This window comes from Odontesthes bonariensis, chromosome 21 (genome assembly GCF_027942865.1).
Source record: "Odontesthes bonariensis isolate fOdoBon6 chromosome 21, fOdoBon6.hap1, whole genome shotgun sequence".
NCBI lineage: Eukaryota > Metazoa > Chordata > Actinopteri > Atheriniformes > Atherinopsidae > Odontesthes > Odontesthes bonariensis.
This window is the reverse complement of record NC_134526.1, coordinates 13,560,057-13,585,149: the sequence shown is the minus strand read 5'-3', so window position 1 is coordinate 13,585,149 and position 25,093 is coordinate 13,560,057. Positions and strand designations below refer to the sequence as shown.

General features: G+C 40.1%; 4 protein-coding genes across 7 annotated transcripts; 3 read left to right on the top strand and 1 right to left on the bottom strand.

Moving 5' to 3' along the window:
• The first annotated feature begins 636 nt into the window (after positions 1–636).
• On the top strand, positions 637–2,963 carry cldnk (claudin k). Its single transcript, XM_075453510.1, has one exon. It carries the CDS (start codon positions 638–640, stop codon positions 1,283–1,285), a length of 648 nt encoding a protein of 215 aa, XP_075309625.1. The 5' UTR covers position 637; the 3' UTR covers positions 1,286–2,963.
• Positions 2,964–3,461: 498 nt separating this feature from the next.
• Positions 3,462–14,232, top strand: hgs (hepatocyte growth factor-regulated tyrosine kinase substrate). 4 transcript variants are annotated; one of them, XM_075453478.1, is made up of 20 exons: positions 3,462–3,627; positions 5,806–5,890; positions 6,071–6,146; positions 6,312–6,404; positions 7,459–7,576; positions 7,772–7,824; positions 7,993–8,061; positions 8,186–8,310; positions 9,177–9,261; positions 9,414–9,512; positions 9,596–9,691; positions 10,742–10,780; positions 10,900–11,064; positions 11,177–11,387; positions 11,476–11,648; positions 11,733–11,873; positions 11,976–12,159; positions 12,324–12,460; positions 12,552–12,734; positions 12,890–14,232. In XM_075453478.1, exons 1-20 carry the CDS (start codon positions 3,591–3,593, stop codon positions 12,992–12,994), a joined length of 2,274 nt encoding a protein of 757 aa, XP_075309593.1. In that variant the 5' UTR covers positions 3,462–3,590; the 3' UTR covers positions 12,995–14,232. The 4 variants fall into 4 exon arrangements, with proteins under 4 accessions (XP_075309593.1, XP_075309592.1, XP_075309591.1 ...); XM_075453477.1 differs by having other exon boundaries at positions 3,463–3,627; positions 11,174–11,387; XM_075453476.1 differs by having other exon boundaries at positions 3,463–3,627; positions 9,150–9,261.
• An 884-nt stretch (positions 14,233–15,116) lies between these two features.
• Positions 15,117–18,273, bottom strand: LOC142371807 (methyltransferase-like 26 B). Its single transcript, XM_075454553.1, has 7 exons — positions 18,131–18,273; positions 17,846–18,048; positions 16,042–16,204; positions 15,850–15,909; positions 15,689–15,756; positions 15,396–15,474; positions 15,117–15,318 (listed from the first exon to the last, which is right to left on the bottom strand). The coding sequence occupies exons 2-7, from the start codon at positions 18,043–18,045 to the stop codon at positions 15,271–15,273; spliced, it is 618 nt and encodes a 205-aa protein (XP_075310668.1). The 5' UTR covers positions 18,046–18,048; positions 18,131–18,273; the 3' UTR covers positions 15,117–15,270.
• Positions 18,274–18,758: 485 nt separating this feature from the next.
• On the top strand, positions 18,759–23,228 carry mrpl12 (mitochondrial ribosomal protein L12). The gene is made up of 5 exons (XM_075454554.1): positions 18,759–18,960; positions 20,380–20,578; positions 20,684–20,758; positions 20,980–21,117; positions 22,640–23,228. The coding sequence occupies exons 1-5, from the start codon at positions 18,902–18,904 to the stop codon at positions 22,754–22,756; spliced, it is 588 nt and encodes a 195-aa protein (XP_075310669.1). The 5' UTR covers positions 18,759–18,901; the 3' UTR covers positions 22,757–23,228.
• The last annotated feature ends 1,865 nt before the right edge of the window (positions 23,229–25,093 follow it).

Here is a 25,093-nt window from a genome sequence, read left to right as displayed (position 1 = left end):
AGAATAATGTTTATTAGGTGCATTCTTATTAGAAATGGATCCTCACAGCATTGGCCAAATGAGAGCCGTGATGAACAGATGACACGGGTCCGGCTGGCCCACTCTACAAGCTTTCATGAAAGCTGCTTGTGTTCAAAGTCTCCTCATGTTTTTCTGAGATAATCCACTCACCCGGCAAGGCGTAGCTCAACACCCACAGCTGTGTCAAAGAGAGCTATTCTCTGCGGCACTCATTGGAATCCACTTAACATGGGCCTCTCAGCCTGTCTCCAAATATTTATGATAAACATATGCTCCATTAGTCTTTTCACACTTTACTAACAAGATGACAGTCATGTTATTTGAGTTACACACTCAATTCTTTTCAATTGTCAGATTTGCCGCACTGCTTTTTCAACAATCTCGATACCTGAAATGGTTACACTTTTCTGTATTATCTCAATTTCAGGTGACCTGCCCTCATCTAAGCCAAGCTGACCTCATCAACATCATCACCAAAGACTGAGAATCCGGAAGTGGACCACATTTCCAGCAACATAGACTGTCACATTTCTTGTGGGACAATAAGTTGACCCTCTGCAGCAGAGACTGATATAAAACCAAGACAAATCCATCTGTGTCAAACAACAGTTTTGTCATGGCAACCACGGGCATGCAGTTGCTGGGCCTGATCATGTCCATCGTGGGCTGGGTGGGTGGGGCAATAGTGTGTGCTATCCCCCTGTGGCGGGTCACTGCGTTCATCGGTAACAACATAGTGACAGCTCAGATCATTTGGGAGGGCCTTTGGATGACTTGCATAGTGCAGAGCACAGGTCAGATCCAGTGTAAGGTATATGATAGTTTGCTGGCTCTGCCCAGTGATATGCAGGCTGCCCGAGGCCTTACCGTGTTCTCCATCCTGATCTGTGGCCTGGCTCTGGCTCTGGGGGTCCTTGGAGTCAAGTGCACTAAATGCATAGGCATAAACAGCCTCAAGGCCCGTATTGCTCGTATAGCTGGCGCCCTTTTTGCCATTGCAGGGTTCCTTTACCTTGTGCCTGTCTGTTGGACTGCCCACTCCATCATCAGGGATTTCTATGACCCACACGTGGCGGCTCCACACAAGCGCGAGCTTGGCCCTGCACTTTATGTCGGCTGGGGGGCATCAGCCTTGCTTCTTATTGGGGGATCTCTGCTCTATGCGGGGTCAAGTCCCCCTGGCATGCCAGGTTCTCCCACCTTCAGCAGTGGAGAAAGTAGTCCCCGCAGGGCACCTGCCACACAAGTCAAAGGCTACGTCTGAATGCCCTCAAGTTACACAAAATTCCCCCCAAATGATGACAAACCTGTATTTGCTCCTTTTGAAATTTCTCCCTGTCATTATTTACATGTAATGTTACTCCTGTTTACTTTTTTCTTTGAAATACCATAAGCGGCTGTATGGGGAACTTTTAATTTATTTTACTGTTTCATACCTGATATTGTTCAATAACCATTTTTTTTTCTTTCTGTCAGTAAAGTACAATAAAATTTGTATACTCTGCTGAGGAAAAATGTGTGTGTTCACATTTTTACAAATATAAAAACCCTCTAAAAAAAAAGCTCAGTTTAATGTGTTTACTAAGTATTGATGATAGTGGTTGTACAAGTAAAACACTAATAATGGTAGTTTTTAAAAAGAAAAAACTTTGGCTCATTTCTGTAAACACTACTTTTGCTGAATGGAGAAGAACAATAGAACAATGGGGATGTTTGTGCATTTGCTTGTGGCGGTATATTGTTGAGAAGAGCGTGTGTGTGTCTGTGTGTTGTCCTATCTTCCATCTCTTATTTCCTGTCTTGGTTACTCTGTGCCAGGGACAAGGAAAAATATAATGTTTTTCTTGTACGATGTGAAAATCCTGGTACTCTTTTAAGTAACAGCACATAAATCAAACCAGCTGATCTCAACACTGTCTCTTTCTTACAATCATAGTGGACATTAATTCACTCGTGAAGATAAAATCAAATTTTCATTAAATATTGCAGGTATTCCACCTGATAATGTGATAGTAAACACAAACATGATCAATTATCTGAAAGTGTTAGTGTCTATCTCTCAGTAATGTGGGACTTTACGAGCATCAGAGGAAACATTCTTAATCATGAGACATTGTTAATTTCCCTCACTGCTTTACTTTGAATTGAATGGTCACCATCAGAGAGTGAAAACTGTGTCAGTGGTTCTTATTACCAAGGGCCGTCACTTTATATGTTGTTTCTGAAATGCTTCAGCATTTTCTATCAAAGTGCTGCAAACTGTAAATGTTGATCATCAGTTTTTGTCCTTTCTGGCTGTGACAGCAGTGGACAGAGCAACACAATGCCACTATATAGAGCATTACAGCACCACTGTAACAATGGCCGCTAGTGTTTCGAGTGCCAGGTAGTGACTCATACATGACCTAAGTAGGCCTATAGCAGTGATGGTAGAGTAACGCTGTGATTACTCTAAGTCTGTGTTATTTTACTTATCTTATCGATGCCAACATAGATCTCAGTGATGATAATAAGAGTAAATCATACAGTTACATAAATTCTCTGGGAGTTCAGCCATCTACAGTAGCAGCCATATGAGTCAGTGACAACTCACCCGAGATCTACTTTAATTCAAACATGATGTAAAATTTTGTGGCTTTGGATAATTTAGCATCACAGTAACATGTAATGCACGCACTATGTAGCCTTGCTTTTTGTTTCTCTTATTAAGCTATTAAGATATTTAGAAAATAGATGTATACTCATAGAGAAATACAGATAGATTGGAAATGTGAAATGTGGAAGGAATTGCCCAATGTAAGTAGAATAAATTTTAGGCTTGTGATTTGAAAAACATCTGTATTTTATTTCGTTTTAAGATATGTTACCACATATGTACAAAAATTTACCTTTGCATTCAAGCTTTTATTTAAGTAAAGGCATATCAACAACATATTTTGTCCTGTATATACTCATTATGTGGCAGAACTGCCTCTCACTGTTACACTATCAAAGCTTAATGATACTACTTCTTCCAATAAACTGCATTTTAAGAGGAATGTAACTCTGAGGTGTGCAGCTGTGCCTTACTTGACACAATATTTGATCCCCTTGTAACGACACCCAACAGTTTCTGGCGTACATTACTGCTGTAAGGTGAAAAGTTATACAACAGGATATCAGGAAAAACAAGAATTTCAGGGTTGTTAACTTACTCTTTTTTGTTATAGCGTGTCATGGCCTGGTTGATAGACCAATTAATAGACGGTTGAGTTTCTTAATGTAGATTACAGAAATGAATCACATCATATATGGTCGTAACAGGTCCTTATTTTTTTTATCAAGTTCCAGCTGTAGTTTCTTTGTTTTTCACTCATTGTATAGTTGTAATTTCATAGACGCATCGCTAGAGAGAGACATTCCTCTCCAATGCTGATCCTGCGACGGAAGTGGGAAGTAGGAAGAGATGTACCTTGACTGAACAGCTGTGCTAACAGATAAGCTAACAGGCTAACTTCAACGGTGAAAATACCAGCCTTCGTCGTACAAACGAAACGTCTCGACAACAACTTTGAGACCCCAAATCAAATATGGGGAAAGGTGGTGGAACATTTGAGAGGCTCCTCGGTAAGTTAACTGCACATTTGTCAAGTTAATAGTTTATAAACTAACTATAAGTCAAAAGTGCGACGTTTTGCGGCGTATTGTTTTGACAGTCGCTGGGGCTGTGGCTACGGCTCCCAGGCCAGCTAGCTAATTTTAGCCTGCTAACAAATTCGCTGCTATTGTTCGAAGACTCAGTGAGAACTTAATTCATCACCCTGACTCGCAAGTAGGCCCAGTCAGTCTTCTTTGGCCATTTTTACCCGAAATGTAATCACAGCTAGGAATCACCGTGACGTTAGTTAAGGCAAACAGGTTCATTACAATCAGACGTGTTCATGTCTGCTCTTACAGTAACACATTATCATTAGCTTATGGTTCCTATCTTTAGTGACACTTACTGCATAACGATGGAGATGTCCAAGAAATTCAACGAAGGAAAGCACAACATTGTCTTTTATGTGACATTAATGTTCTCCTAAGTTTTTTTTTTTTTTTTTTTTAATAGGTGGAATAGCTAGCTGCCAGACGATATAATTGGCCACTAATCTGTAAACGCTACCTATAGATCGACGTTTCTCTAAATTAGACAGTCTAATAACGAGAGAGTCTAATTTAGACTCTCTTGTTATTGTGTATTGGTGAAGTGAACGTCAGAGGACTCGGACATCCCACTTCAGCTCCATTTCTCAAAAACAGTCATTCCAAAACACACCAAACATGTCTTTTCAATGAAAGTTAGCCTATGTATTTTGTATTTTTTAAGTCTACCTGACAGTCCACCTTGGACTGTTTAACCTGTCAGAAGGCAGTGAGGTAAAATGATGTGTTTACTTATAACATGCAGAAATGAAGAAATGTATCACGTGAGGACTGTGTTGACTAGTGTAAGGAAGTTCCTAAAAACAAAACCCAACCAGGCATTTGAGTTGATATTGTATTTTCTGCTGCTTTATAGTAATTTTCAATTAAACGAAAAGTGGAGTGTTACAAAATGACTACCAGTAGTGCAGCTTTAAAAGATGCAGGCTTATTATATTGTGAGATTAGGACCAAAAATCACATTGTCTTAATGATAATAACATGTGATAATAAACTTTATCTACATAGCACTTTTCTACACAAAACAGACAGATGAAATAATAAAAATAATATACATTGTTTATGGTGGTGTTACAGGAGTAAATATTTTTCTACTTCACCTGTAACATATGAAGGGGTGTATTTAGAAAAGGAGGCTGAACATCTGTTATGCATTATGACTTTATGACTGCATTATGACCCATTTTTTTGATCCCCATATGAAAGAAAAAGGTTACAATCCTTCTCTAAATAATTTAAACGCCTCAGTCCATAATCAGGTTGTATACAAATGGAGAAAATTCAAGACTTGTTACCTTCCAAAGTCACTTCAAGCACAATGTTTGTAAAGTGCTCAAGGTTATAAAGGAACCCAGGGTAATTTCTAAGCAACATGAATGCCTCTCTGACATTAATGAATGTTAATGGTCATTGGTCCCTAACCAGGAGACCACTGAACAACAATATTGTGCGTGGCAGGGCAGTAAAGAGAACTCACCATCTGGGAATAAATGTTTTCAGAACAAGTGAGACCACAACAGAGAAGTTTGGTTTAAATTGGAAGCAATATGTTTACATTAAAAACGTGGTTAAGCATGAGAGTCGTATTCCATTTTTAAAGCATCGTGGTCGAAATATTATTGTTTGATTTTGATGGAGCAGTGAGTCTGTGATTATGTATATGTAGGAAATGTAAGGAGAGCTGTTCATGAACCAAATATTCACAGAAGATGGGTCAGCAACATGACTTCTGTAAAGAAGAGTAAATCTAATCGTTTGCAATCATAAAGTCAAAGTCCTGATCCAGACAAAAAAATGCAGTTCAGATGGTGTAAACAAAGCAAAAATCAGTTAAATTTTTCTAAGCTGATGACGGGCACACGTTAATGGTTACTGGAAACATTTAGTTGAAGTTGTTGCTGTACAGGGGGTCACAGGAGATACTGAAATCAAAGGTTTAGGCCTGTTGCTCACAGAAATGTAAAATTGACTAATCTCCTAGATAAATGATTGACCAAGTAAAATAATGTTCTTTTAGTTTAATGTGTCTCCTAAATCCTCTTTTAATAAGTAAAAATTCAATAATATTTTTTAAAACATATTTTCATGTGCTAATTACAGATAAAGCCACAAGTCAGCTGCTTTTGGAGACTGACTGGGAATCCATTCTTCAGATCTGTGATCTCATCCGACAGGGCGACACTCAGTGAGTTATTCTGAAACCTCCCTTCAGCATTCAAACCCTCAACTGCTGAGGTTTAAAGAAACTTATCTGAAAGTTGGGTTTATTCGTTGCAAAGAAGTTAATTGAAGAAGTACACATTGTTTACTGTATGACCCACTGTGATTCTACTTGGAGAAATATGGCTTTTTTTTATTCTTGCAGAGCTAAATATGCCATTGGGGCCATTAAGAAGAAGCTGAATGACAAAAATCCACATGTGGCCCTTTATGCACTTGAGGTAAGAAATGTTCACAGTGAAAAATGTTCTCAAACATCAAGCAGTAGTTTGTTGGACCACTTTAAAAAATACCATTGCACTACATGTAGTTAACAAATGAACAATTAACAAACAAACAAACAATGGCACAAAGAAAAAGTAACGTGGCCTCATTCTTCCCTTCAGGTCCTAGAGTCAGTGGTGAAAAACTGCGGACAGACGATTCATGATGAAGTTGCGAGTAAACAAACTATGGAGGAGCTAAAGGATCTACTTAAGGTGAAATTTGATCATACTGTCAAACATTCCGCTTCTCTTTTGTTCACTTTCTGTCGCACTGTCCTTGGGTGTCTTTCTCTTAAAGTTGTTGCTATATAGTTTTTCAGTCTTTTTCAAAGGTTAATGTTTGTAGTCTTGTCATAGTGATGCTCAATTCACTTCCAAAGGCTTAGGAAACAGTAATGTTATATCAAGTGAAGCTGCAAATCTGCTTAATACCCCTCATTGAAGTAACTGAAACTAGCAATTATTATTATTATTATTCTGAACTCAACTCAAATCAAATTTATTTGATTTATGTTATAAATTTCTATTATTATTAAGGTGCTTTCCCCTTTTTACACACTGGCTTTGCAAGTTGTTTGACCATATTTTGGCTGGAAGAACGTCATAATGTAAACCATAAGGAGTAAAAACAGTCAAAAGAGGAAAAATAAATAAAATCATTGTGCAGAGTTATTTCTGTGGACAGAAATGGCATTTTTTGTTGCAGTGAAGCTGAAGAAGCCTCTGACTGAACACACTTAATATTTTTGATCATATTATGTTATGCTGAGGTTGGGCAGTAATGTTTGTCATTTTGAGCAGCTTTTGCAACTTTCTTCTTTGCCTGTTTAGTTCCAGGAGCTCCAGAGCAGCCCCCAGCTTAGAGCCAGCCTTCTTTATCAGTTTGTTCCTTTTCTTCCTTTTCTCTGGCTCTGATGTCTTACTATCTTTCTTTTCTGACTCAGATCACTGCTCAGAGATGTCTGACTGCTGACTGTATTACCGCATGAGCTAGCAATATTTGATTGGATCCTGGGTGTATCATGTGATTCTGGCACTGTAGCCCATGTTGGTTTCAACTTCCTGGTGATGTCATTGTCTTGTGACAAGAGTGGTTTCCCTAAGCAAGAAAAGGGACTTCCCACCTCACGTCTTGCCATCTTACTCAGTGTTACTAAATTCAGATTGTGATCATAGAAACAAAGAAATCTCAAATATGTGAATGCTTTTTTTTTTTTTTTTTTTTTTTTTTTCTCTCTTTGTGTTCTTCCATTTCACCGAGAAACAGACAGAAGCAAATGTCCGAAACAAGATCTTGTATCTGATCCAGGCCTGGGCTCATGCCTTTCGCAACGAACCCAAATACAAAGTGGTTCAAGACACGTATCAAATCATGAAAGTGGAAGGTAAGCAAGCATTAGCAGTGTTTGTCTTTAATATTTAATATCACTTTCCCCTGAAAGGGAGACCAAGGATCTTTATACACTCTTTCATTTCACCGCATATATTCATAACTGTTTGCTGCTGTCCACTTCTTTACAATTCTTATATACAAATCCTGTATATTAAGGCTTTTTTCTTCTTTTTTCTTTGCTCAACAGGTCATGTTTTCCCTGAGTTCAAGGAGAGTGATGCCATGTTCTCAGCAGAGAGAGTGAGATTTTTTTTTTTTTTGTTTCAATAACTAATTGAGTGTTATCTGTTTTATTTGATGCATTTGTCCCATAAACATTAGATGGAAGAAAAGATATACAAACATACACTGAAGTCCTTTGGTTTTGTTATGCCACCATATCAATATGCGACTTCTGCTTTTTTGCAGGCCCCAGACTGGGTTGATGCTGAGGAGTGCCACCGGTGCAGAGTCCAATTTGGAGTTATGACAAGAAAAGTAGGCTGGGCTTTCTTGTAACTAGGGCACATAATGATTTCCTTCTTTCCATTGAAGCAGTTTGCGTGGACTACATGCTTAAAGCTCGGAAACTGACCTCGATTTGTGCTCTGTGCTTTTCCAGCACCATTGTCGAGCCTGTGGCCAGATTTTCTGTGGGAAGTGTTCATCTAAATACTCCACCATTCCGAAGTTTGGCATCGAGAAGGAAGTGCGTGTGTGTGAGCCGTGCTTTGAGCAGCTCAACAAGTGAGTCCACTGACATGGTGATGCAAACACTAGAGTTGGTGTGAAAATTAAACCGGAGCGTGAATGTTTTAAGTATATTTTGCATATGACTGGATGCATTTTCATACCACCTTTATATAAGATGTGAAATATTTTTTCTTTTTTTCTTTTTTCCTCTCACAAAGAGCGCTTTGATCTGAAAAAGCAAGCGAGGCAAATATAGGCAAATTATCTCTGCAACTTCACAACATGTTCACAGCAGTGCTCCATAACACATGCTGCTTTTAACATTTAGCAGTATTTACAATGATTAAGTTGAATTGCTATTCAAACCCTCCTAAAAGTTCTGTGTCCATGGCTTCAATCCACAAAAAATGTAGAGAAGACAGTGGAAACGATCATAACTCAGATTGTACAACTACATGCAGTAGAATCTATATCTTCTCATGCTTCTCATGCTTGTCATGCTACCTGCACTGTTATCAATTTGGGAACTTGAAAAATAACCTTTTCTAAAAAAAAATTGACAAAGACAAACATTTTTCAGCTTCACCTTAAAAATAACACCTGACCATAAAGATAGCTTTTCTTAGCCACGACTTGTGATTAAAAAAATAATGATAAAAACAGTTCTGCAAACATAGATGCCTGTAGATGACTCCAACAACACAACAATGTAAATAACACAATAATGTTACAGAACCCTAACATTCCCAGAATCTGAGTGCTGTCTGTCAGTATGTGTAGTATCACGCAAATCTAAAGTGAATTTTGTGCTGTTGTGTTTTGGAGAGTTCTTGGTCTTGCTCTCCTCTAATTTACAAAGCTGTTTGTCCTCCCTGATCCCTTTTCCTCACCAGCCACCCGTCCCTATCTCCTCCACTTAGGAAAGCTGAAGGAAAAGCTCCTGCCACAGTGACTGCTGAGCTGCCACCTGAGTACCTGACCAGCCCGCTGTCTCAACAGTCACAGGTAGTTATTTTTCAAAATCGAATACGGAAATAAGGTTGTGCTGTTTTTCCTTCACCATTAAGCCTCTCCTTGGAGTTGCAGACTCTCATCTTTGGTTTCTCTTTCTTCTCTTTCTGTCTCTGTGACTTACCATCACTGTTATACATGATTAGATGCCCCCAAAGAGAGACGAGACAGCCCTGCAGGAGGAGGAGGAGCTGCAGCTGGCCATTGCACTTTCCCAAAGTGAGGCAGAGGAGAAGGAACGGATGGTGGGTTGCACGGTTGAAATTTTGATTGAATATTCACTGCCTTCTTACTGGGGAAAACTAACTTGCTGTATGGTCACTTACAGAAGCATAAGAACTCGTACTCCGTGTATCCCAAAGCTGATCCTACCCCAGTGACTTCCTCTGCACCACCAGTCAGCACCCTTTACACTTCCCCTATGGTAAGATGAAACTTATTTACACTCAGAGGAGACATATGCCCTTCTTTCACAAGATGCAATTTCCTGAGGTCCTAATGCATGTTGCAGTTGCTGTTGCTTGCTTTGGTAAAAATACCACAAGATTACAATACCGCTTCAATCACGTTTTTAAAGTTGTGCTTATAGCAGCTTATTTTATGGAGTAAGGTGAGGCATTGGTTTTCACTCCTCTGTCTGGGACTCTACAGATCAGTGGTACAGTTTTGTGCAACCATGCAAATATAAATTTGGATACAAATTAGGCTCAAAAAGTCTCGAAGCACAATATTTCTGCACCTGAGAGCCCACACCACCATTGGGATTTTTTTTTTTTTTCCAACACTGGATTTTCTCTTGTCTATGAAAAAAAGCCATAGGAGAGTTGGTACTGATGCCTCTTTCAGGCAAAAACTCGTTACTCAATACGTTGATCTTACCCAGGTTGTTAAAACATTTTATCACAGATAAGAATGCTGTGTTAAGGTAATGAAACCCTGGGCTTCACTGCCAGCCTCTTCCTTTGTGATCTATGTTTTTTGTGGTTAAGAATTTACTTTTTAAAGGTTTTTTTTGCAATGGCCTCACTTCTTCAGGTGTCACACTCATTCGTGCGTATTGATGTAAATCTAAATCTAATAAGACATTGAAAAAAAATGACTGGTTGAGTCTTATAGGCTCATTTCTTTCTTAACGTAAGTGAATTGTATAAAGTGCCGATCATATATTGCTGTTGATAGCAAAGAAAATAAGTCCAACAGGTTCTTACCTGCAATTTCCGTTTTAAGAGGAATAGGGCACGATGTGACAAAACACTGAGCTACAAATCTGAACATTTTCTGAGTGAGATCATTTCAAACCTATGTTGCTCCAGACAGTGTTACCGTTAAGTCGGACATTTGGAGTTGGTAGTCACATTGAACCCCCATATATATGCTCCTGGGCAACCTTAAAGTTTTGCTTATTATTTGGCAGATTACATGAAATGTTTCATAATGTTTGATATACCCATTTGAAAATATTTATTTATTGCAGAACTCCTCTGCTCCATTAGCTGAAGACGTGGACCCTGAGGTATATGTAGTTTATTTATCTTTTTTTAATGTTATTATTACTGTTTTTGTTGTTGTCATTATCATTACTGTAAAACCTCATACCTTCAATATTTACATGACTATGCCACATACTTCCAGCTGGCCCGTTACCTGAACAGAACCTACTGGGAGAAGAAGCAGGAAGAGGCCCGGAAGAGCCCCACTCCCTCAGCTCCTGCCCCTGTGCCATTGGCTGAACCTCCTCCACCAATCAGCCAGCCTGTAGAAACTCACGTCCCTGTCCAGCCTGTCAACATTGTGGAGGTGTGTTGAAACTTTCCGAGGATATTTGTAATAGTATTTTTACGTCTAGCTGAAGTGAAGTTGGCAAAGCACAAGTGGCTCATTTCCTTCCCGTAATCTCCACTTTCAGCAGCAGTACCAGAACGGCGAGTCAGAAGAGAACCATGAGCAGTTTCTGAAGGCTCTACAGAATTCTGTCACCACCTTCCTTAACCGCATGAAGAGCAACCACATGCGCGGGCGCAGCATCACTAACGACAGTGCAGTGCTCTCACTCTTCCAGTCCATTAACAACATGCATCCACAGCTGTTGGATATCCTCAACCAGCTGGATGAAAAGCGACGTGAGTGCTAACTTTGTATGAGCGTATGTGTACGTTTATATCTGCCTTCTTGTGTGCAGTTTCTGTACTGTAAACTGTATCTTGTTAGTGTACTACGAGGGACTGCAGGACAAACTGGCTCAGGTGCGTGATGCTCGGGCTGCTCTTAACGCCCTGCGGGACGAACACAGAGAGAAGCTACGCAGAGCTGCCGAGGAAGCAGAGAGACAGAGACAGATCCAGCTGGCACAAAAACTGGAGATCATGAGGCAGAAGAAGCAGGTGATAAATAAGTCTCTTTAGTTAAAATAGAGATGTTGTCACAGTATCCATTGCCTTGCTCATGAAGGTTTCTTTGATCTCCAGGAGTACCTTGAGATGCAAAGACAGCTGGCTATTCAGCGTCTCCAGGAGCAGGAGAAGGAGAGGCAGATGCGTTTGGAGCAGCAGAAGCACACAATACAAATGAGAGCCCAGATGCCTGCTTTCTCTCTGCCCTATGCCCAGGTAAATTCATTGGCTCACTGGGAAAAAATTCTGACGCCATAGTACTTGTCATGAAGTTTTTGGATACGTTTTATTATAATATCTATATGTGCTGTTATGCAGATGCAGTCTTTGCCCCCCAACGTTGCCGGAGGGGTGGTGTACCAGCCCGGTGCTCCACCCAGCTACCCAGGTACTTTCAGTCCTGCTGGTTCTGTGGAGGGTTCACCTATGCATAACATCTACATGAACCAGCCTGGGCAGACTGCACCAGGACAGTACCAAGCCATGCCAAGTGCTGCTACAGGTGAGGAAGTCGACCAAAAAAAATCTTAGATTTAAAACATTTAAAATATTTTTGATAGCTTGAGGACAAGAACATTTACAATGTTATGATGCCTTCCGTGTCATGATATACTTAATTTGAGGCTTTGAATGTGTTTCTCATGTGTGCGACTTTTTTTTTTCCAGATCCAAATATGGTTAATGCATACATGTACCAGGCTGCAGGTACCAATGGGCAGCCTGCTCCTCCTCCAGGCCAGGCCCCGCCGAACACTAGTCCACCCTACTCCAACTATCAGCCCACACCCACACAAGCCTACCAGGTCTGACTGACCCCAGTCGAATTATTTGATGATAGCATAAAGTACCACTAAACTAAAGTTTGCCCTCTAACTGCTCTCTCTGTCCGTGCAGAATGTGGTCTCTCAGGCACAAAGTATGCCCCCCATGTCACAAGCAGCCCCGACCAATGGTATGGGTTACATGAGTTACCAGCCATACAACATGCAGAACATGATTTCAGCGTTGCCAGGACAGGATCCCAATATGCTCCCTCAACAGCCGTACATGCCGGGCCAGCAGCCCATGTACCAGCAGGTTAGCTGTGTATTCTTTACACATTTTTCTTTCCCAAATGTTAGCAAACCGTTTTAAACACAACTGTTTACTGTTATTACTTTTGGCACTTTTTTATTACTTTTCCCAGTCCTCACCATTCTTCCAAATTGTACTTTTCATTCCTTTCTTGCTAGGTTGCTCCCCCTTGTGGCCCGCAGCAGCAACAGCAGCAGCCACAACAGCAGGCACCTCAGGCTATCCCTGGGAGTGCAGAGGCACAGCTCATCTCCTTTGACTGAAAGCCCCCCCGTGCTGCAGGGTTTGACACACTACACAGTCTCTCTTTCATTGGTTTCCCTCCTCTTTCCCCTCCGGACTCCTCGAGGATGCCCTCTGGAAACACACACATAATTCCTACCTTCCACCTTGCTGTGATGTTGTGGCAAAGTGAAATATTGTGATGATGTTGCAGAACTGTAGCTCTCCTTGCCCCTCCCCTTCTGAAATATGGCAGTTGGGGGGGTTCTGGCGGCAATGGTGAGCACCATTACCAAGACCCCCTTACCCTCTTCCTCTGTCTTTCCAGCTGATATGTATGTAGTATTTCCTTATTAAATGAATAACTGAAATGCAGAAATAGTGAGTGGTATTCAAGTTAAAACAAATAAGAAAATATGATATTAATTTAGGAGATTAAAAGAAGACACAAACCATCCTTTGGCTCTTATTTTTCTAAAGCTAAATGTGCATGTTAAATTCTGATTATTTTCTGGAATGAAAGTGAATCATTGCAACTTGTTCTGGGCAGTGATAGAAAAACATCTGTATATGCCGTTTAAGAAGCTCTGGGTGTCTCAGAAGAGTGATGGCTCAGCAGTGAAAGCAGAGGTGGTGGTTTTGGATTAATGGCTCTAACTCGCATCTTCATTCGGCTCATGGGTTAATATTCCAATTGTAGTTTAATGATCGTCCTTTCCATGCACACAGACTTGGGTCCCCTTTGCTTGGACTGATGAGTGTCTTAATTTAGTTTCTGAGAGGACAAAGCGCATTGCAGGAATTGTATACTTTCATAGAAAGTCAAATTTCACAACTAGTTGCCATCAAATATGCATTTTCAAAGCAGTCCAGCAACCCTCACAGTAGCCTGCGTCCCTTTACTGAAGTGAATTGCGTTGCCAAACATAAAGCACCATTATATAGCTGAAGAAAGCAAGGGACCTTCGCCTCTAGGTGCCACAACCCACATCCATTTTGTTGTGACTGCCCCATGTAAAGAGAGCTGCATGAGAGGTACAGGTGGGCCTTGTTTCTATGTCTGTTGTTGTTTCTGAAGTGTGTGTGTGTGGCTATTCAGAAATAGGAAGATGGTCGCAGAGTGAACAAGATGTGCTGCATGTATGTATCTCACTTTCAGCCAGTGATTTCTGTAACTCTTCAGTTTTCATTTGTGAACTTCTTGATTCCATTTTACTGATCTGTCTGACTTTAAAGTAATTTTCAAATTATATTTAATAAATATCAGGTTCTTATTGTCCACTTGCCTCTGCTGATTCTTTCTTTAACCATTTTTTTGCTTTCTACAATTTTGTAAAAAAAAAAAATTTTTAAAGAAAGCTTTATGATATGACAAAGTTTATTCATGTAAGATAGAGTTTTTGTCACATTTGCACATATTTCTGGGAAAATCAGAGATGCTTAAATTGAAATTTAAGAACGGAAAGGCTATAAAATTACACCACTGACTAACATGAACAAATTATACATACAAGTATATATGAGAATACCAAAAAAGGCTCAATTTTGGATATATGTGTGGGTTTAGCATCAACAAAACGGTGTGAACACACAACACAGAGTGAATTTAAGCAAGATAAATTGTCAAAAAAATGACATCTTAAAAGACGTTAAGCACAGAAATGAGTAAATAACCTAAAATGGATCTAAAAAGGAAAAATCTGTCACAATTTGCATGCACAGCACACCAAGCTAGATCAAAGCTCAGATCCATTATAAGGTTCTCAAAATGTGATGTGCGTAATGTTCAATGTAAAAGTGAGCTGATTAAAGGAGAAGTTTGTTATGTTTTTTAAACCTGGACCTTATTTCTAGCATAAAATACGTTCATCTACTCACCGATAACAGTTTGGTGAAAGTTGGCGACCTTCGGACGCTATTTAGATCCGCGTATATACATGTATATAGGGGCATCGGCTGATGCCCCCATTCACTCCCGTTATATGGATAAACGCGGATCTAAATAGCGTATTCATTCTCCATGTTTAAAAAAACCCTAACTTTTCCTTTAAGTTGTAAATTTGATCTGAAAGTTGTTTCAACAAAACATTTTGGAGATTAGCTGGCTTCAGTTGAATGAGATGCATTTCTTTGCTACATGATATTGAGCAATTCTTCCCCGCAGTTATCTGTCTAGCTTTCTACCTAATAGGTGCGTTATTGCCACATCGTCTGTAGGAACTTCAAAATGACGGTAGTCCTGTTGTGTATCAAATTCAAAAAATATTCAGAAAACATGGGAAAGTGACCCGTATGTTTTGCCGTGTTGACCTCTTCCTTAGAGTTTTCTGAAGATGAGGCATTTGTAGTAGTCCTCCATCTCAATCTTGAAAGGAAATGTTATAGACATTAAAATGATGGTGGTGGTACACTAGATGTGAGTATTAAGCTACACTGTCTCACCATCCTCTCCAGACGCAGTCCGCTCCCGTAAGCCTGCTGTCTGAGCACATCCATATCTGGAAGACCCCACTCTGGATTCCTGTGCAACAGAACTGAGCGTTACACAAGTTCCAAACACCCTGCCAAGTTAACCCTGCCCATCAGGCACGTGATGGTGTACAGCAGTTAGGCTGGTTGATTTAGGGAGAAACGTTCAATTCTTCACAAAATGGCAAATATTTGAAATATGCTGCTCTCAACAGATAAGACCGGCCGGACATTAATGCAGTTCGTTCATGTTCAGGTCCACTCACATTTTCCGAAGCTCTTCATCCAGGTGTTCATTACAACTTGGGGCAATGATGCCATTAACGGCATACACCTGTAAGAGATTTAGAAATTTCTCAGTCTTTAAAAGCCATTGTGTCTTTGATTACATAAAAAGTGGCTAAAAATGGGCTCGTTGTCTACCTACCCCGTATGTTATCAAGAGGCCATTTTGTTTAAGAATCTCCCCTGCTCCACTGAAAACACCCTTGGGGAAAAAAATCATAGATGGTGAACGGTATTTAGAAAAAAAATTCAATACTGTAAGACCACCTGAAAATGTCTGTTGCTTATGCCATTCAGTAGAGCATCTTCAGTTATTTTAGATAACTGTGCCTACCTGTGCTGTTTTGAAGGTGCTGTACTGCAGTAAGTTTATGGCGAGAATGACATCGCAGGAGTTGCGGGACAGGCCTGCCCATTTCTCCCAAGCCTCGCTGGCATCTAAGTGGACAGGCTGCAGCACGGTCTTTGCATTGGTGGCATTAATATATGCCTTGATACTGTAAATTCACAGATTCTTATAGATTAGTTGCCGAACTTTCACTTATGTACTTATGTACATACTTGAATACACCCAGAAAGTTTCCTCTCACACACATGATCCCAATACATTCTAGTGCCATTCCCATTCTACTGATTCTTGCCTACTTTATTTATCGGACTTCATTAAAAAAGAGGTTGGCAATGGGAAATTATGTGGCATAGTAATGTTAGATTTACAGAAGGCATTCGATACTGTGAATCACAGTGTTTTATTGTATAAATTAAAGGCTATGGGGTTTAATGACTTGGCTGTGAAATGGGTGGGTTCATACTTGGGGAATAGGATGCAGGTAGTAGATATTGGGGGTGTTATGTCTCACCCAGCTGGTATTGGCTGTGGAGTCCCTCAAGGGAGTGTTTTAGGACCTCTTCTTTTTCTTTTATATATTAATGATTTAAAAGCTGTCTGTTCATCAAGTTTGTTTTTATATGCAGATGATTCTGCACTGGTAGTTTCCCATAAGGATAAAAATATCATTGAGCAATCACTTAGTGCTGAACTTCTTAATGTCAGCAGATTGATGTCTGACAATAGATTATCATTGCATATAGGAAAAACAGAATCCATTCTTTTTGGTTCAAAGATTAGATTAAAGAAAGCCTCAACCTTTAAGGTTTTAATAGGGGATTCTGAAATTTCAGCCAAGGAATCAGTCAGTTACCTCGGCTGTGTTTTAGTCAGTAATCTAAGTGGCATAAGTCAGGCACAGAAGGCAATCACCAAAATAAACCATAGAGTGCGTTTTATGGCTAGAATTTCAAAATATTTAGATACAAAAACTTTGGCTATTTTGGCAGGAGCCTTAATTCAGCCATACTACGACTATGCGTGTGGCTCATGGTATAATAGTTTGAGAGTGAATTTGAAACACAGGCTACAGACATCACAAAATAAACTAATTAGACTGGTTTTGGATCTCCCCATGAGAACCCACCTTGAGTCCTCCCATTTTGAAAAGGTGGGATGGCTGAAGGTGGAGGATAGAGTGGCTTTGATTCAGTTGTGCATGGTTCACAGGATTGTGTATGGGAAGGTTCCAAAGTATTTTAAAAACTATTTTAGTAAAGTAAATGAAGTTCATCATTACTCCACTAGGGGGAGCACAACAGATTTTGTCCCTCCCTTAGTTAAGACAAACATGGGCAAAGAGTGTTTTTCTTATATTGGTTCTGTACTGTGGAATAGGTTACCTGGCCCACTCAAAGCAATAAGTAGTTTAGACAGTTTCAAGCGAAACTTGAAAAAATGGTTTCAACAACGATACTAGACTGAGTGCCAATATTATCAGGTGTATTCAGAACCATTTCAATGTATTTCTTTTTCTATGTGTTTTGAATGTATGTAGGTATGTATGTATGTGTGTATGTATGTAAGAATGCTGCCATACTTGCCCTTGTTTTCCTACCATCCAGGGACCACAATGGAAATAAGCCTTAGGGCTTTTTTGTGTTATCCCTGACTATTTATTTCTTTTAATGTATGGTTCAGTTGCTGTACCATGTTTTTACAAAATAATAGTCAAATAAATTCATTCATTCATTCATTCATACAACTTCACAATGTAACAGCTGGCAAGCATTTTCTGTAAGGCACAAACCTTTCCTGAGATTCCTCCTTGATTTCAGATGGCTGCCAGGTGACAAAAGGTATCTTCTGGGCAAATCGTATGACATGCTGTCCGGTTCCAGAGCCCAGCTCTAAGGCAAACAACTGCCTGTGTGACTGATTCTCCAGCACATCTTCAAGCACTGAACAAAGAGCCTCCCAGTTCCTCTCTGCCTGAGGTGACACCAGCATGATCTGAAGGAAGGAAAGAGGGATCACGTTACCATTTAATTGAAAATCACAAATGCATAAGTATTTCACAGTCGATTCCTCTTACCTTCAGCTGAGGTGGGTGATAGAAGTTAGTGGGGAAGTGGCATATTGGAGAAGAGTGGATGTGGTTGTTGGCTGTAACAGCAGATGGGTGCACAGATTAACAGGTAAAGAGGATTCCCTCTGTGTGCTCCTCCCCAGTGCAGCGCAGGTAGGACACACACACACACACACACACACACAGACACTCAAAAAAAAAAAGAAAAGAAAAAGAAATCCAGACCTCTATTTGAGAATCTTGGATCCAGAGCATTATTATATTTACAATTTACATAGTGCCACCAATTCTAGTTGCCATCAGATGAAGGTCATATCACAAGCTTCTCCCCGACAGCCAAACATAGAGCTAAATAGTATGAAATAAGAGCAAATTTGCCAAAACTCGGTTTCTCTGACCTTATTTTCTGATGTGGACCATTCTGTTTTGCTTTGGTTAAAAAAAGCGTAATAGATAACAAGAATTGGCAATGTTTATTTTTAGATGGTCAAATTAATTATGCAGTTATTCTATTTTATATTTGCATTTATGCATGTGATATGTCCTTTCTTTGCTTAGAAACAGGCGCAGCTCAATGCGTTTATTTATTTGTGTTTATTGTCCATTATGGAGTTCCGTAGATTTTCTAACAGTTCACGTAATGCATTGTGGGTAGGTCAGGAACAGAGGGGACGCCATGTGCTGTTGAGGCAGAGTTGTTGGAAGCGGAGCTGGCTGTGACAAATTGGACTTGGTTTTCGTGGGATACTGGTGAAAAAAGCTCCAGTTAACGTTATTATGTACTGTACCAGACGCTGCCTCCGGACCGCGCTGCGGGCCGCCGCGAGCACAAACCGGTACGTAACTGCCCACAGTCAGTCACGTAACACCGCGGCCGCCGTACATCTCTCTGTGTGTCTTCTTCTTCAAGGGCAGACAGCCAACGACTTCTGTCGCTTATATTGGATGTAGAACATGGTGTTTACTCTTAAATGCATGCAAATACAGAATGTGTTTTTTGACTGCAGTTAGAATTGATTGTTGTGTTTTGCAGAGGTGTTTTAAGTATGTTCACGGGTGTTTAGTGTTTCCTCTCAGGCTGTAACTTAAGGACCGTGGTCCTGTGATTGCTCCCAATTTGGGTATCGGCACAAAACACTATACACGTTTGTAAAATCTAGCTTTGCATGTATGATGTCGCCTTTCTGTCAGCAAAGGTCACACTCCAGGAAATGAAAATGGTGTTTTTGCTGATCAAATGAGCACATTCAGCACCCCTAATTTCAGCTTTTGGCATCAGTGAGGACTTAAGCAAGGCAAGTTTATTTGTATAGCACAATTCAACTACAAGGCGATTCAAAGTGCTTTACAGATACATTAAAACAGTAGAAATAAAAAGCATGATTTAAATTTTAAACAAAAAAGAAAGAAATAAGAGAGAATCAGATAAAATCAGTAGTTAAAATGTGATTAAGTTCTGAAACTCAAGCTTCAGATTTGGAGCTTTATTCAAATGCCGCTGAAAATAGGTGGTCCAGGTCTTAAGTCCAGGTCTTCAACCTGGACATAAATACACTGAGTGTTTTGGCTGATCTGAGGCTTTCTGGGAGTTTGTTCCAGACATGTGGAGCATAGAAGCTGAATGCAGCTTCTCCATGTCTGGTTCTGACTCTGGGAACTGATAGAAGACCGGATCCAGATGACCTGAGGGGTCTGGAAGGTTCATACTGGGTCAGGAGGTCACTGATGTATTTTGGTCCTAGACCATTCAGAGCTTTATAGACCAGCATCAGAACTTAGTCTACCTTTGACTTCTTATATGATCTCCAGGTATAATTTAATGAAGGCAATCAGCTGGAGGGGTCAGATATGGCAATGATGTCTGCTTGTTTTACAGAGTGAGAGATGACATGTTTAGGAATTTTAATTTTTTTAATTTTGCAGACTTTATTGCAGAGTTAATTGTGAAGCTGTTAATACGTGTATCAATGGATTGTTGGGTCAGTCCCTGATGCCAGAGAAGGATTTAAAGTCATAATGAAAAGTCAGACATTGGATATGTACAGCATATTACTTCACCAGCTGCTGAGAATGGCTTTTGTCAAAATTTGATGGTGAAGCAAAAAGTGACCAGAGATATTAAAGACATGTTCAGATGCTCGATGTGAATCGTCTCAGTGTTCATCCATTATTCCTTCATATACTCTGTGACCTGCACCCTTTCTGCAGACAATGACTACGTGCAATCATTTATCTCACGTGTATTCATTCTTCAGGCAACCTCTTCAGCGGCAGGCTCCAGCCTTGTGTGCTCTCAGACTTCTGAAAACCAGTCCTGCCACCCATTCAGGTGCCATCGCCACCCCTCCACTAGACGGAGCACCCAAACAGTATTCCCCTAAAATCCAGCAGCTGGTCAATGACATAGCTAGCCTTACTTTGTTAGAGGTGTCAGACCTCAATGAACTCCTCAAGGTTTGTGAAAACGTCCTTAATGCTAGATGTAAATCAGAGTTGTGCGATGGATTTGTGTGTTTCACTGATGTTGTTGAGGGCTAATGTTGTTTTCCTTGACTACAGAAAACTCTGAACATTCAGGATGTTGGAATGATGCCAATGGGGTCGATGGCTGCATCCGCTTCACTTGCAGCTCAGGTAAATATGATTTCACTCTCTCTTCCAAAATCACAAGGACAGTAGAACATAACCTGCTACGGTACCAAAACAAAATATACGATCATTGCTATACATCACTGTCATATTGAGGCTGAGTTCATGATGAGTAACTAATTGTAATGGTGGCAAATCTGGACCTATAGCTTGTGTGCATTGTTACGAGTTTTTGCTTCTTCTTTTTTTTCTCTCCCAAAAACAAGGCCTCAGAAGAGGAGGAGGCACCAGTGAAGAAAGAGAAGACTCACTTCACAGTAAAATTGACAGAATTAAAGGCAGCTGAAAAAGTAAAGCTTATAAAGGAAGTCAAGAACTGCATCCAAGGCTTGAATCTAGTGCAGGTAAGTGTTACGTCAAAAGCCATTTAAAGATATCTTGTGGAGATTTTGTTTCTACTAAGATCTAGTATTTCCTTCATGTCTGAATTGGCACCATGGCCCCTTTTCCATGTTAGTAGCCACACTGATCTTACTGTGTCCAACCCAGAAGCGTTAGCAAAACAACACAGGTCTAAACTGTATGCAGCTGCATTGACAGATTTGCATTAACAATATTATGGTGTGTTGAGGTAAGACACTGTTACATTAGGGAGGCCGCATGACTCCATATGAAACATTATTTTTTTCTGCCATGTTGTCCACGGAGAAGAAAAGCTTTAAAAAACTTTAGCATGTCGCATACGGCTCTGCCCTATCGGCACTAAAGAGACGTCCTGGTGAGACCACAGCTCTTCCCCTTTCTCAAACGGACTGAACAGGGGAGGTCGAGCTCTGTATGTGTGTGCTTAGAAATAACAAGCTGGCATCACAAGATCAGCTGAGTGACTTTGTTGGTCAGAGCTGTGTCTCGCACTGCGGCGCCTCCTACGTAAAACGTACAAGTTACTACAGCTCTGTGACGACCTCCAGTGGCATTCAGAGGCGTATTGGTGTTAACTTCAACCCTCGATTACACCTGTAATTGTTGTTAAACACAGCGAGGCATCAGAAGAGGCAAGAAGGAGCTGTAAAAATGGGCAAACATGAATGTAGACGATGCAGGAGTTTAAATATTTTTCTGGATCCACCCTGCTTTCGTCCTGCAAGGATTCATACAGCGTAGGCTCATTTGATTTCTCTAATTTCAGCTCCTCGCTCCTGTCGTCCTGCTATTTTCAAGGATGTTTAAAGTTCTAAAAAGCACCTAGAGGAGGGAGGAGGCTAGCCAGGGGAGCTGTAAGAAAGGATAGCACGTATACTTTTAAAAAAAAAAAAATTATTTTAAACACACAGCATCTGAAGGGGATGTGACACATCAATCCTGCATTTTAAATTGAATTTAAAGTGAACAGAGTTATTGCTTATCGGACAGAAATAATAAACATGTTAACTTACAGTTAAAGAACAGCTTCACTTTTGTCACACGTTTAAAAAAAACGCTCCGAACTAACGACGTCTCACCTTGCTTCCCCTCTCTCTTCACGTCTGTCCTGGCCTCCTCTGCTCGCATCTCTGGTGGGAGGGACTAAAACACAAATGGAGGCGGGATGTAAACAAACAAGAACTCAACTCGACAGAGAATATTTAGTTCTTCTGAATGTTGCAGACTCTTGAAGCAGTACTTGTTTTTTTTCATATGATACACCTGCGTTGTTACTTAAATGGATCTACAGTGAAATATAACCATTGCAAGGCTGCGCAGCCTTTATCACAGCTGTCCTGTCGTCGTCTTCAGTGTCCTCTGATGAGAGGTGTAAAATCTGTTGAAGCGTGAACATTTTTATTCCTCCAAAGCAGTTTTATGGAATGACTCAGTCCACCTCATTATGAAAATGAAGAGGTAACCTCACTAAATCTTGTGTTTTTTTTGTCTCCCTTCAATCAGGCTAAGAAACTAGTGGAGTCTCTTCCCCAGGAAATCCGGGCCAATGTATCCAAAGAGGAGGCCGAGAAACTCAAAGCAGCACTGGAGGCAGCAGGCGGCACTGTGGTGTTGGAGTAAATCTGTGCACCACTGTGCCCACCCGTTCTCTGCCATTTTGCTGGTCATGCACTTCGTCCTTCATAAAGTTATTTCTTTTTTTACATGACAAAGAGGAGGATCCTAACTGAAGGAAACACAATGCCGCCTTCCATTAATACCGCCTCTCAGCAGCGTCAAGTGGGACGGTACAACAACTCAGACTGAACTTTCCAGGGACACAGCCTGAACAAACGACCACCCCGATGTTTGCTCATGTTTTTCTGATACTTGTGTAGCAAACGAGCTACGATAATGCTGGCCTGGGTGCCACAAGAGTCGGCAAGTAATTCATCTGTGTATGTTAAATTTATTTTGACAAAAGGAAAGTTTGCCCTGTAGGAGCATGGTTACAGATGTTAGGGAACACCAGATACTGTAATTGGCTCAGACGACGGCAGTGCTGAGTCCTGTTATGCTCATTAGTAATGTGATTAAAGTCAAAACATCCTTACTTTCTTCTTTTATGTGGTGCGTATTGATTTTTGTGGTTGGCTTTAAAGAAACTTGAAAACTTCATAAAAATGAAATGGAAACATCTAGTGTGTCGTGTTGCCTTATGAAAATGATATATTTTAAGTAGTGAGGAACATTTTGTCCTACAGGTGACTTCTTGCTGTGGTGCTGCTGGCCACTAGAGGTCATAATGCCTCTATGGAGGATGTAGTTGTGGGGGCTGACGGTTGATTGGCATATCAGAATCCAATAGAAGAAACTCATCATTACTTCTATTGGTCAGACATTTCCTCTTGCTACACCCTCTACAATGGACTAAAATATAAAACATTTTTTCCAAACATTCTATTTTAGTGGGTGCAATGGGGTCGTGAGGAGGTTTTCAGGCAATATGATAAAAAATGCTCCAGAAAACATCTCATACCCCACCTTTAACATTTTTGTTTATTTCCAAAGTCCAATTTTAATTCGTCCCAATGGCCCTTATCCTCCATTTTTGCAGGGGTAAAGTGCCCCATTTGTTTTGGTGATCAAGCAAAACCTGTACCCCTTTAAATCGTGTGTTGGGCTCAATGACCACTGCAACGTGACTGAAGAGAAGGAGTTGAAAACGGGCCTAACACTACATGTCGGATATATTTGATTTAACTCTCCTTACTGTCACAGTGGAGAGGAAACATTACTCAAAACCTTGTAAATTGTTGTTTGGAAATTGCAAATATGACAGTTCACCTGGTGTATATACTGCCTTTTTTACACATTCATCTGCTGTATGTGTGTGTGCTCAGAGATGAATACAGAAAAGGCACAGCTGGGTTAGTGATTAACTCTTGAGTAGTTTGAGTTGTCACTGATCATACATTGCCACCAGGTGGCATATGTTGGGAGTATATTTTGAGTAAGACAAAATGAAGCTGAAATGTTAAGATTAAATCATACTAGTGTTTGGAATCTTTGCAACCAGTACCCAATTGACTTAATAATTCCTAATCCCTGTATGATTTAAATATTTGTTCTAACAGAAGGCATTGTTTCTTTTAACCTGGCTAACAGGATTAAGTACTTAATGGGGCCAAATGCACCATATGCTTGATTCTGGTAGCACACAATGGCCTATATAGCATTGATCAGAGCATTACATCAAGAAACAAAGTAGCGTTTAATCAGATGGTAATAATAAGGAGTGGCAAACAAAAACAGGGTTACTGTTATTTTTTTTCAGTGGCAATTTTTTTTGTCCCAGCATACAATGGATTTGACCAAAGCAGCAAAGAGGAAAATAGTATGAAGCAAAACTCATGTCAGCCAACTACATTTATTTAGATTGATTAATTTGGAGCCATTATAGCAGAAACAACATTTAAGATGAATAGAAACAAAAAGTACATTTGTGACAACTTGAAAATTGAACTTGAAAAGAAGGTTGATCAGGTGGTAAAGGAGCAGTAAAATGCTAATTTCAATGGGAAACAAATATAAAAGCGGTGACAGATTACCCAAAATTATTTGTTAGAATGAAAATGCATTTTGAATATTCAACTGGTAAAAAGAAATAGATTCTGAGGTACATATGAAAGAGGACCCTAAACTTAGAAGAGGTGCACATTATGAACACCAGGGGGAGTGAGAGCAATAGTAAAGGTGGTAAAAAAAATATTCACACCTGTAGACCTGCCAGTAAATACAAATAAAAAAACATTTATTTTCCCCCTTTGTCTCAAGTCAGCATGATGTCTCAACTTCCATAGGCCTTTTTAACTGCCCACATTTCTACTTTTACCACAAGGAAAACACAGGTGTTACAAATGAGAGTAATGAAGAGTGTGTTCAGTTCAAATTTGCTTGTAGGTAAAATCATTCACG